This window comes from Lagopus leucura, unplaced genomic scaffold (assembly GCF_019238085.1).
Source record: "Lagopus leucura isolate 7727_CA_CO unplaced genomic scaffold, USGS_WTPT01 Super-Scaffold_1, whole genome shotgun sequence".
NCBI lineage: Eukaryota > Metazoa > Chordata > Aves > Galliformes > Phasianidae > Lagopus > Lagopus leucura.
The window spans coordinates 33,228,733-33,240,651 of record NW_024962250.1 but is presented as its reverse complement, the minus strand read 5'-3'; the positions used below and the strand labels follow the sequence as shown (position 1 = coordinate 33,240,651).

At 45.2% G+C, this 11,919-nt stretch overlaps 1 protein-coding gene across 1 annotated transcript in view; it reads right to left on the bottom strand.

Moving 5' to 3' along the window:
- Positions 1–8,297: 8,297 nt before the first annotated feature.
- The window catches only part of EXOC3L4 (exocyst complex component 3 like 4), a 23,414-nt gene continuing 19,792 nt past the window's right edge, over positions 8,298–11,919 (bottom strand). The window contains exons 11-12 of the mRNA XM_042868616.1: positions 11,458–11,579; positions 8,298–9,778 (exon numbers count right to left, since the gene is read on the bottom strand). Coding sequence (XP_042724550.1) covers positions 9,613–9,778; positions 11,458–11,579 — 288 coding nt within the window. The 3' untranslated portion in view covers positions 8,298–9,612. The remainder of the gene's footprint in view (positions 9,779–11,457; positions 11,580–11,919) is intronic.

Here is an 11,919-nt window from a genome sequence, read left to right as displayed (position 1 = left end):
CAATGCCCCTGCTGTGTGCAGGGTTGCCAACCAGTAGGCCAGGCTGCCCAGAGCCACATCCAGCCTGGCCTTGAAATTCTTGATATTCTGGGTTTATAGTATATGATGTTATCTTCAGTTTGTGCTTTTCCTAATATGAATTATATATTGCTCAGCTGCACCTTTCTTTTAAAAACAAGAGCTGCTTCAGCTGCTTATAACTTAGTTTTGAAGATGACTCCACACATTTGAACAGTGAACTCACATGGGACTGTTCAGCTTTTCTGTGTTGAGCATTGAAGCCCTTTTCACTAGCAGTTTTAAAACCCAAATTTAGATAGGCAAGAGCCTACAAAAGGGATGCATCTCTGCCAAGAAATAATAATAATAAAAAATTAACTCCTTGCCCTAGAGATTGAATGATTAGTTTTGTCCACGAAAAAGAAAAGAATCAAACAAAAAGTGTTGATAAGGACATTATTTTGAAGGGAAGTTTGAATTTCCTCTTTCAGCATCCTGAGGAAGCTGCTACCCTTCTCCACCAGTTAGAGGTGTGTCGAGATACAGATCATTGCGATGATCAATGTTTCCTTCCTAGAACCTACTAATTCAACTTGATTATCCATTGAATGTAATTTAAGATTTTGTTTTAGCTTGGTTTAATTACCTTTATTAGCAGTAAGGGGAACTATTAATTGCCCTGTGGGATTTTCCGCCAGCTAAGCTAATTCATCCTAAGTAAATCCAGCTGTGCACATGTCAATATTAGGGCATTAACAGGTCTGAGTGCAGGTGGCTGGCAGTAACTCTGAAGGAGAGCAGGTGTCATCTTGTCACCCTCCACGGGGAATGTTGGAACTGTCTATGGGGCTGGTTGGGGCACCCAGTGAGGTTGGCTTGGATAGAGCTACCCCAGGTGGCAGGCACTTTGGAGAGCCAGAAATGCCTTTGCTATTCTGCTCAGTCTGGGCTATTTTGATAGCAGAAAGGAATGTGCAGACAGAGGTAACAGAGATTTGGATGCTTATTTAACTGTGGAGTGAAAGTTTGAGAGGTCAGAGTGGTAGTATCTATCTAGTTCTGTCCAGGAGTTCATATGGCTTAGGGTAAGCACAAGAGCTGAGGGTTCTGAAGCCTTGATCAGGTCTGGAGCCCAGCTCTGAGTGGAAGGACGTGGAGGAACAGCATGCTTTGAAGAAGCTTGCTGGCTCAGTAGGCATGGCCTTTGCTCAGCAGCTGAGGCAGAGCAGCTGGTAACTGATGGGAAAAATGGCTCTAGCCCTCAAGACTACTGTACATTTTAACTCAAACCACCCAGATCATAAAAAGATTGCTTGGATTATGAGCTGAGTGACTGGAGTGCCTTAGCATCTTTCTCTCCAGCATTTGTGGCTGCAAGTAATGGAAGCAAGAATTCTTTTTCTCCATCAGCAACCAAACCCAGATCTGTAGTAATATGCTCAATTACTGAACACAGAGCACAGCAATAAGGAGGTTTTGAGGGCAGGAAGAGAAGTGATGGGGGACAGGGAGGTTTAGGTGCACAGTGTTCTGTGTTGAGGGACATGGTTTAGTGGGAGCTATTGGGAATAGGTGAACGATTGGACTGGATGATCTTTTAGGTCTTTTCCAACCTTGGTGATTCTATGATTCTATGCAGGTTGTGTCACGCAGTGCTAACCACTAAGGGAAAAGTTCCTGCTGTACTCAGAGACTGTTTCCTATAAGCAAACAAAACAGATGGTGGATCCAGGACTTCCTTTCTCAGATAGATTCCCCAAAATCACTAGGGTGAAGTTATACTTCCTCTCGGGTTTCCTCTGTGTTGTATTGAACTGCATCTTGGCTGCAGCTATACAGATAACTTAAAGATGAACTAGGGCCCATCTTCAGTGAGTGAGTGGAGATGCCTCCTGGGGAGGACAGTCCTGCTGGAACACCTGAATCCTTGTGGGTTGAAAAGACTGTGAAGTGCATTAACAAGGGCAGCTAGAGGAATAGGGTTTGAACCACAAGAAGAAATCAGAGGTAAATTTCTCTCACTGTTTAGAGAAAAATCTAGGTTTTGTATCATCCTTCAGATGGCAAGATGTAACCCTGTTGTTCCTATTATTTCATTAACTACTTCCCTGGCCCAACTTTTTTTTCATTTGTGTCCTGCAATCATTGCAGCTGCAGATTATCGTTAACAGATATGGTTTTAAGCATGGCACCCCTGGATTCCATGCACCATTGGATGGAGTTCTGCTATCTTTTGAAACCTACTTATGGCCTTCACTGAAGAACTCCCTGGGCAGGTTATTTTTTGCTCAGCCTGAGATTAAAGGGGACCATCAGGTTGGCTAATTACAGAGATAATGCCTTATAAGCAAAAACCTTCCCCATGTGCTAGGTAGATCAATCAGCTGAATGTAGACATGAGAGCCAGGCAGGGTAACTTCCACCAATACGTGCAGCAGCAACCACTGCTGCAGGGTACCTTCACCCCTAAATGGAGAGTACAGGATGCTTTCACCCAGCTCTGTTTGAGGCTGGCTGGTGCTTGAGGTTTGACCTGTGGCAGAGTTATGATTTGTCAGCTGCAGAAGCGTTAGCCCTTTTTGAGAACTTGATTACCAGTGGCAAGAGCTTCACAAGGTTCTGCTGTCTTCAGCTACATTTGAATTGAATCAACCATACAGAGCTTTCCTGATTTTGATTTCTACTGTTATCAAAGATCCTACATGTCAGAGTAATGAACCAGGAATTCAAATCTGCCTGGAATACCCTAAATCTTTGCTGAAGGAGGGGCTTGTATGCAAGTGTGGGTCTGTCTCCCCACTCTATTTCTGCTCAAGGAGTGGTCCATAGCTGAGGTTGATGACACCTTTGCTGTGATATTTCTGGTGGGGGGAGACATCCATAGCTGAAGCTAGCCTGGTATCTGTGGGAGGGAGGCATGCATTTATGAGGCTGCCTTGCCACCCTCCCACAATACGGGCTGGAGGAGGGTTCCATGCTTGACGTTTCTGGGCCCAGCTGTCTCTGACATGCTCACAGTCCAGAGGAGATTTGCTGGAAGTATGGTCTGCTTGCTGTGACATCCCTGCCAGCTGGATATTCCTTGTCTGCTATCTCTGTTCATTTGGTAGAGCAGCCCCATAGCCTGGGACAAATTGCCCAAGTCCATGTGAAATGGCACCTCTTTGCAGCTGCTTGAAGATAGGTTGGCATCCTTAATGCATGGCATGGTGAATTAGTGAGGAGCAGCAGACAATAAGAGAGGGTGTAGTTTCTTCAATCTTGTGGTCTTTCTGAAAGCAGCTAAAAGTGCCTTTCCCCAGTGTGGCAGCACAGTTACCTCTGCATGGATGGGAGTGTGTGCTTCCTGCTGCCTGGCATCAGTCAGTGGATGAGTGGGCATGTTGTGGGGTCATGTAGGCAGATTCAGGTGTGGGATGGGTTGCAGCCAACTGCTTGTAACATCTCTGCAGCAGCTCTGGGGTGGGAAGCCCAGGGTCACAATTGCTGGTGCTACAGATGGGGTGAGAGATGCTGCTGCTGAGAATCTTCAGATCCTCTGAGAGATCAGTGCCATGTTTTTTATTGCCCCATTTGTAATGTATCCCAATACTTTCTACTCTAGTTCATTATTTCTTTCCAGCATGCTCCTTTACATGACTCTTCTTCTCTTATGACACCTTCTAAACGCATGCGCTGGGAGTGGGATGAACACAACGATCAGTTGTATGCAGACATGGACAAGTGTGTGCTTGCAAGGTGCATGTTGTTTTCTCACCAGCAGTGCCAGAAACTCCTCAGCAGCAGTAAGAGCTTCAGCTGTGCCAGCAGAGCTGCTTGTCTACCTGCTGCCCATGACTGTGGGAGAAATGTTCTGGTATGTGTTGAAAAGCCAGGCTGGGGTATGGCTGTGCTCACTATTGCTCAGCCTCTCACTCCCCCGCAAAGGGTATGGGCTGTGCTTAATTTTAGATCAGGGAATGAAACACTGATCCCAAAGGTCATTGTGTGGCACTGGATCCTGCCTGGCCTCTGTTATATTGTCAGTGTTGTGCTGGGACTTGGTAGGACTGGTCATGGTGCTTTGTCACTGCAGAGTGTCCCACAAGGAACCTATAACGATCCCTGAGTCCAACCCCTGGCTCCACATAGGACCATCCAAATTCTATACCTGAGAGCATTGCCCCAACACTCCTTGAATTCCAGCAGCTCGGGGCTGTGCTCTGCGCAGGCTGTTCCATGCTCACAGCCCTCTGATGCAGAGCCTGTCCCTAACCCCCAGCAGCCCCTCCCCTGACACAGTTCCATGCCATTCTCTTGAGCCCTGTCACTGTCACAGAGAGGAGAGCTCAGCACCTCCACTCCCTGTGAGGAGCTGCAGCTGCCATGAGGTTTCCCTTCAGCTCCTTTGCTCTGGGCTGAGCAAACCAGGGACCTCAGATTCTCATATGTCTTCCCCTCCAGACCCTCTATGGCCTCTTTGCAGAAAGTTCCCATCGCTGCAAAGGGGAAATCATGCAGGGAAAGTAAGTGGGGAAACTGCAGCAGCAGTACCTCTTTCTGAGGATACAGAAGAACCCCTTGCTTCTTCTGTTCTGAGTTCCTGTTGTGTCCCCAGGGCTCGCTTATTTCTCCTCTGAGTTGCTCTCCTGCTGGGATCTCCTCGTATGTCCAAGCCAATTCAGGTTTGGCAAGGGCCACTGGTGAAAGTTTCCAGGGGAAATCCAAGTATCTGTGATCGGCCTGTGTTTCAATGCCTCTGAGTCAGTAAGGAATTCATCCTGTACTGTGTAAACCAGCAGTTCTTGCTATCGCATTTACTGGCAGAAAGGCTCTTTATTTCTTCATAAATACAGGCATATTCCTGAGTGAGATCTGAGCATCTCCTGAGGACTGAAATTCCCACTGACCTTTAAAAAAATATTCCTGTTTCCTCAGCAAACATCTGAAAAGCTGTGCTAGCTCTTCAGGACGGTAATGTTTGTCTTTGCTCCCATCTGTCCAGCAGAGCTGTAGGCAGGGCAGGGTGCCTATGAGCATAATTGCTTTTGTGGGAGTTGTCCCAGTGCAGACATGGAACCTTCCTCACTGCCTTGGCATCGTCTGCGGTTATCCTAGCATTTGTAATACTCCTTAGTGCAGTAAAGCAGGAAGGCTTAGTGATGGTAAACTGGAAAATAATATTCCAATGCCCATGCAAATGCTTTGGGTGCAGTACTGAAGTGTAATATGTGTGTGTGTGTGTATGCACTTCTTGCTCCTTCAGGCTGTCTGCCTGAGCTAGGAAGAAACAGTTTCAATTATGAGAGGTGGAAAGGGCTGTTATATATAGTATTAAATACACTTTTTTAAATTATTATTATTGTTTTTATTTATTTATTTATTTTCCCTATGGGAAAGAACATTTCCCCTGAGGATTCTGCTCAGTCCATCCTAAGCAAGCATTTCCCCAGGAACAAAGCTGTAAGAGCAACAAGTCCATTCCTTTTTCATGTCGTGGTTAAGACAATGGAAGCTGAAGCTGTATTCTGCAGCCCAAGGTTAGCTGATTCTAGAGAAACAGCAGTTGTTTTCTCCCAGAGTTACTCTGAGTAAGTCTGGGAGGTTTAATGATATTTCTGTGAGTGTTGCTGCCTGCCTGTAGGCAGTTTTGTTAAACTGTTATTTTTTTCCTGCTCTAGAAGTCTAATAGAGCAAAATTAGGAGCTCATTCAAGTATTCTGGCTCTAGTGTGAGCAAAACAAATCTTTTCTTCATTAATCTGCTCAGGACATACAGACTCTTAAGCTGTTTCTGTATGTAATCACTTGTAAAAGGCATTTGGATGGAAATAGAAACACTCAAACAAAAGTCCAGGGCCAGGAGCTGAGGGCATAGTGTGTTCATGTTCAAAGGGGAAGGTAAGCAGTAGCATCCTCCTCCCGAAACGTGGTAGGACTGTGTGATATGGGCTACTGAATGGTGAATCTTGCCATGGTGTTGAATCAGTGAGCAAAAGTAATTTGGTTAAAATGAGATTTTTTTTTTCTCCAGATAAAATAGGCCAGAAGGGATGATTTTTGTCAAGTAATGCCACAAAGCTTTATATTTAGTTGTAGGACTCAGGAGCAGTGTTGGAGTAGGAGGGGAAGTAAGACCAGAAGAGTAGGTTGTTCTTTATTCCCATGCATCCCACTGAAGACACATCTTCCTAAGGACAGTCTTTGTTTTGGGCAGTGACTGATGGCTGCTTAGCAAGAGAGAGCACTGCAAGGCTTCAGCCTTGAGATCACCTATGGCAGGCAGCACTGAGGGCTTTGGAGGGCTCTTGGCCCATTGGCCTGAAGGGCTCTCCACCTGAAAGCGTGTAAGGCACTTGTGCCTTGTAACCTGGGAAGATGATGGTGCATGTGTGCAAGTGATGTGCTTTCGGAGACATAAACCACTGGCTTTTTTTAGCCTTGCTTCTCTCCTAGTGATGATTAATTCTGTTACTGCCTCTTATCTACTCAGTCAGATTCTATTCATGGCATAGCTCCTTCAGGAAGTGTTTTCCCACGTTTGGAAAAAGTGTTGTGCAAGTCGTGAGCTTTCTTACTTCAGAACCTTCCCAGCATTTTGTCCCTTGCTCACAATGCCAGACCATTATTACTACTTTGATTTCCTTAACTTTAGCTGTGGGATTACCCATAATGAACGCCATCAGAAAGCAGCTGCTGAATATGTGCATGTAAGAGTAACTCCCCCATCTCATTATTTGTTGTAAGTAGGCATCTGAAAGTAAAGCATAGACTGCCCAGGGAGGTGAAAGAGTCACTGTCCCTGGAGGTGTTCAAGAGATGTGGCACTGAAGGATGTGGTCAGTGGGCATGGTGGGGATGGGTTAATCGTTGGACTGGGTAATCTTAGGGCTCTTTTCCAATCTTCATGATTCTATGAATGGCTTTACATGAGTTTACAGTTACAAACATCCAGTTCTACACTGGAAGCATGTCAGGGGTAATTGCTCTGGACTGACAAAGGTTAATGCAAGGAGTCAAAATTCACTTTTGTTTGGTGTCCTCAAGCAAATAGTCACATTTTCTGTGGTCATAGGACTACAGGCAGTTCTTCAAAACTTCTCACTGTTCTCCCTTAAAACTTAATCCAGTTTTGCCACAAGTTGGTGTTTACGTCAGCATTGATGTTTTCCTAATATTGTCTTATAATTACTGAAGTAAATAGTTTAGATATGCTGTGGGTTGTTTTTTTTTTTTTTTTTTATGTCATATTTAGCAGCATTACATAAAAATGTTTCAAAGTGATGAAAGCTCAGAGCAGGGTCAAGCAGAGCACAGCTGTACCTGCCCATGCTTGCTGTGTGACCACACCAGCACACAGGGAACCCAAGTGGCCGGCTTTGTGGCTGTGAATCCCACTGTGACAAGATTTCCTGGAGAAATTTGCAAAATACATGTTTACTGAGCACTGTGGAGAACTGTGCAACGATTTCTAATGTTAAACCACAAACAAATACAGCTTTACTTTTTACCCACCCTTGAGATAATAATGTTTTCTTCCCATTTGTGTTTGCTGGGTGGCGTTAGGTCACATTTCCCAGCGCATAGTATGGATGTGATTCTGGAATCCTCCTCTCAATCCATATCCTTGTTACATTAACCCAAGGGAGAGCTCTGCTGAAAAGCACCACTCTGTAGGGAGTTCAGTACTGGAATGCTGCTGCGCTAAAGGGCATCTGGAATATGTCAGGGAATTGGTTCAGACCCCCAGCTTGGGGCAGCCTCCTGTGCTTTTGCTGTGTTGTCTTGTTTTATCCCCTTCTTACTTGCTGGGAGCCTGGCTGAGGCTGGTTGAGTGTAGGGCCTTGTCCAGGGAGGACAACTTGAGCACCCCAAAGCCTGTCTTGGATGACAAACTGCAGCCCATGGGTCACTCTGGCTGCCAGTTCTGGTGTCTGAAACAAGAAGACTAAAAGCATTGCTTTCTACCCCAAACCAGAAGCAAACAGAATGGCAAAATAGTGAAGAGCTCCTAAACAAAAATCTCTCATCATTCATGCGGCACTGTGAAATGTGCCAGATCTCCCCCCAAAGCTAAACCTGGCCAGAACTTGTCTATTCTGTCTACTTTGATACTTTCAAGGAAGCCTTACGCACACTGGGCATAGCCAGGGCAGGAGTGAACTGTGTTTGCCATGGCATTGAATACAGAGCTGTGCTCTGAGGTAGGACGAAGACTCATGGTGGAAAGCACAGGTTGCAACAGGCAGAGGAAGTTAATGGGGTTAAACTGAGTTTGTTGGCACTTTCTACAAGAGAAATGTGTTTCACAATAAAAGCTGTAGGAGACTTCTGTTTTATTAGAATGCAAAATATGCTCCTAATGAAAAGGGGATGGTTCACAGAGCAGGGCTGAATAGAAGCAGCTTATTTCAGAAAGCATAGCATCCTAGCATCCTTCTGCCCAGACACTCCCTTGAGTTAGTAAATCTGCCTTAGAATTTTTTCATGTGTTGATTGCAGATTAAGGGTACACTGAATCTCCTATCCATCAGAGCACCCCCTTGGTTTATCACCAGCTAGTCACATAGGCTGAATTATTCAGGTGAAAACAGAAGCACAGGAAAAGGAAGAGGCTCAGCACTGATCTAAGCTGCAGACAAACTGGTGTACAGGGCTATGCCTTGTCCACGTTTATCACATTAATTGGTAGACCATAAACATGTCTCTGCACAGTCTTGGATTAATTCCCACAGGAGACAACCTACAGGATAAATTGGATTAAGTAAAATCAGATTAGTACAGTTGTGGGTTACTGAATGTTTCTTTCAGCCTGCCCTACAGACGCTGCACATAACACTTCAGGTCCTTCACAGATAAAGCAGTCAATGGGGTGATGCTGATGCTAGATGCTGGAGGAGGGTCTCATCCCATTCCTGTCTACCTCACATAAAGTTTCATATAGCAATCAGACTATACTAGGTTAAAATACATCCAAGCATGAAAAAGTGTGGTCCTTCTCCCCTGGGTCATGAGGACTTGCAGACTCTGCTGAAACACCAGAGGGATGAAGGCTGTGGGGCTTGTCCTGGTGGGCAGTAGTCTGTGCACTGTGTGTCTGAAGAGAGGGTTTGGTTACCCTCCCAGGCTACCTCCCTCAGTCAGGTGTATCAGAGCACAATGTCACTGACCTTACACCATGTCAGCTCAGCTGGTTCACTAGGGAGAAAATAAGGTCTGGGCAGTTCCACATCACTGCCCAAGGTCTGCTCTGGGGTTGCTCAGGGACACTAATTGTGAAGGAGGTTGTTACTCTTCTGCTGTGTAATTATACACCACACAGTCCAAGCCTTAATATAGCCCTGCATATACTCCTTTTGGTTCTCTTTACTGAAAAGAGACTCAGCCTTGGATCAAATATGCCTCCCAGTAGTGAAACCCATATGTTGATCATGGGGTGGATGCTGGTGCCCAGGGGCACTTACAGCAGGTAAGGTGCTTGGTGTGTCTGTTGCCTTCAGTTTCTGCATCCCCAGGTCCCTTTTCCCACAGCAGTTAAATGTTGTGTTTGTTGAGGAGAGGTAGCAGCTTTTTGATTATGCTGTAGAGGCAGCACAGGAGGAGGAAGGCTGCTGCCTCCTGTGCTGGTTGTGTTTTAGAAGCAGTTGACGATTGCCGGCACATCGATTTCAGCAAAGAGCGTGTTGCCATCCTCATTGTCAGAACTCTGCAGTTCACGATGAAAGCCTTGCTGAAAAATCATCCTTCTGCTGGTGAAGCCCAGGCCCCGGACTGTGAGGATGGCCATGATGTGCTCCTTCCTGCAGAAAGCAAGCAATACCAAAGATGGGCAAATAGCCCAGATGTCAGTGACCAACGTGTCATGTCAAGGTGCCAGGGAGGTGTGCCCTTGCCGTGTCAGAGAACTGAATGTGGTGTGACAGGGTGACCAAGATGGGGTCTGCATCCTCCAGAGGTACCAGTGAGCATTGGCTTAGGGGTTCATGCTTAAGGGAATTCCTTCTGTCTCCTCCCACACATGACGTCTTTTGCAAGTTTTCCCAAGAGGCTGCAGACCTTTTATTTAATGATTATTTTGAGTTAAGTAATGGAAGTGCTAATATTTAGGAAGCTGGCAGGCATTAATTAGATTACATCTAGGAAAGTGAACTTGGAAACCTACCCTGTTCTAGTAATCTCAGTTTGTACCTCTCTGAGAGCTCAGGGGAAGAATTAACGAAGGCAGAAGCAGGAAGCCATGCAGGACTAGCTGGTTCCGCCTAGTTTTCCAAAGTGAACTGTTCAAAATATTACTCAATAACGGAATGCCAGGAAATAGGTCAACCAAGAGGACAAAGCTTTAAACTTGGCTTGAGTCTAAGGATAATGATGAAAAAATGCCACAAATCTCAGCCTTGTAAATGTTTTTTCTGCATGGAAAATTGTTTTTAAATAGATAATTCTGATCAGCTCTCATTTACATTCCTATCCTTCCCAGAATGAGCACTGCCTCCTTTTCAGCATACTGGCATTAAGGCATTTCTTTGTGGAACAGATGTGTTCACCAAGGAAATTACTTAGGGACAGATGTCCTTTTTCAAATCCCTGTCCTGGATTTTCCAACCCAGGTAAGATCAAGATATGTGTTTTTTTTTGTTTTTTTTTTTTTTTTTTTTTTTTTTTTTTTTTCTTTTTTTTCCTTCTCCCCTGAATATTTGAGGATCCACTTCAGTATTTTGAGCAATTTGTTAAACTTATAGTTTAAATTGACTGCACAAATGTTATCCAGCAGGAACAGCATAACCCAGTACCAGCACTTTGGGTCTTCAGAAATGATTGTTGAAGTGGATTTTCCTGCAAGCATTTCTACTAATGATTCTAGATTCTTGTCAACTATTGTTGGAAAAACTGTAGAAGAAGAGATAAATAGCTTCTGTTATGCAGTTGCCCATCCATGGACGGAGCTAGTAAATTAATTTGTTTACTTTACCAGTAGTATTAAATTTTGCAGATGCTGCTTTGGAACAGCAAATGGAAAGTACAAAAGAAAGAATCTGCAATTTGTTCCAAGACTTAGTGGTTGTGTTGAGCCCCTTTCAGAAACTGCAGATGAACTGTGTCAGTGTCTTTGGCAACTGGAGGCCTGGTCTTGGGAAGGAACAGGAGACAAACCCTCACCGGCAAATGGATGAGCTGTGCAAATGCTGCCGAAAGCAACCTGGAGCTTTAAAGTGCAACAAAATTGACTTGGAGCGATACAATGAAAAGGCGTTTGAGGTTACTTGTGTGTATCATGACATCCATCAGACAGGGCAAAAGGAAAGTATGCAGCCACCAGAAAGAAAATTGACCTGGGATTCCTCTTGAATGCTGGCAGCTTGGCATCTGAGGAGAAAGGTGCTGAAAAACTTGGCTGAAGTATGGGGTGAGAAGGTGCTGTTGGGATGGAGCCCAGCTCTCAGCTGTTGTGCATTACTGCAGCTTCTGCCATTTCTCCTACCTGATGTCCGGGTAATCCTGAGTCAGTTCCTTGACGTACTCCTTGATCCTGTCTTTTCTCTTCTCTCCAATGATATTGGCGATGTGACTTATAGCAGGAAGGAGCCAGCTGGAGTCTGAGCCCTGTGAGCAAGAAGTTGCAGCAGGACATTTGTGGGAATGTTTTTGTCACCATTAAGAGGAACCTGCCTGGCCAGGGAACAACCCCAGTGGGATTTAGCACCTATACCTGACATTCTGCAAAACCCAATGAGTTGAACTTTGGCTTTCCTGAAAATCTCAGCCCAATATTATCTAGCCACAAAACACATAAACTACTCTATTCCATTCTACCCTACCCTACCCTACCCTACCCTACCCTACCCTACCCTACCCTACCCTACCCTACCCTAAACTACCCCATCCCATCCCATCCCATCCCATCCCATCCCATCCCATCCCATCCCATCCCATCCCATCCCAT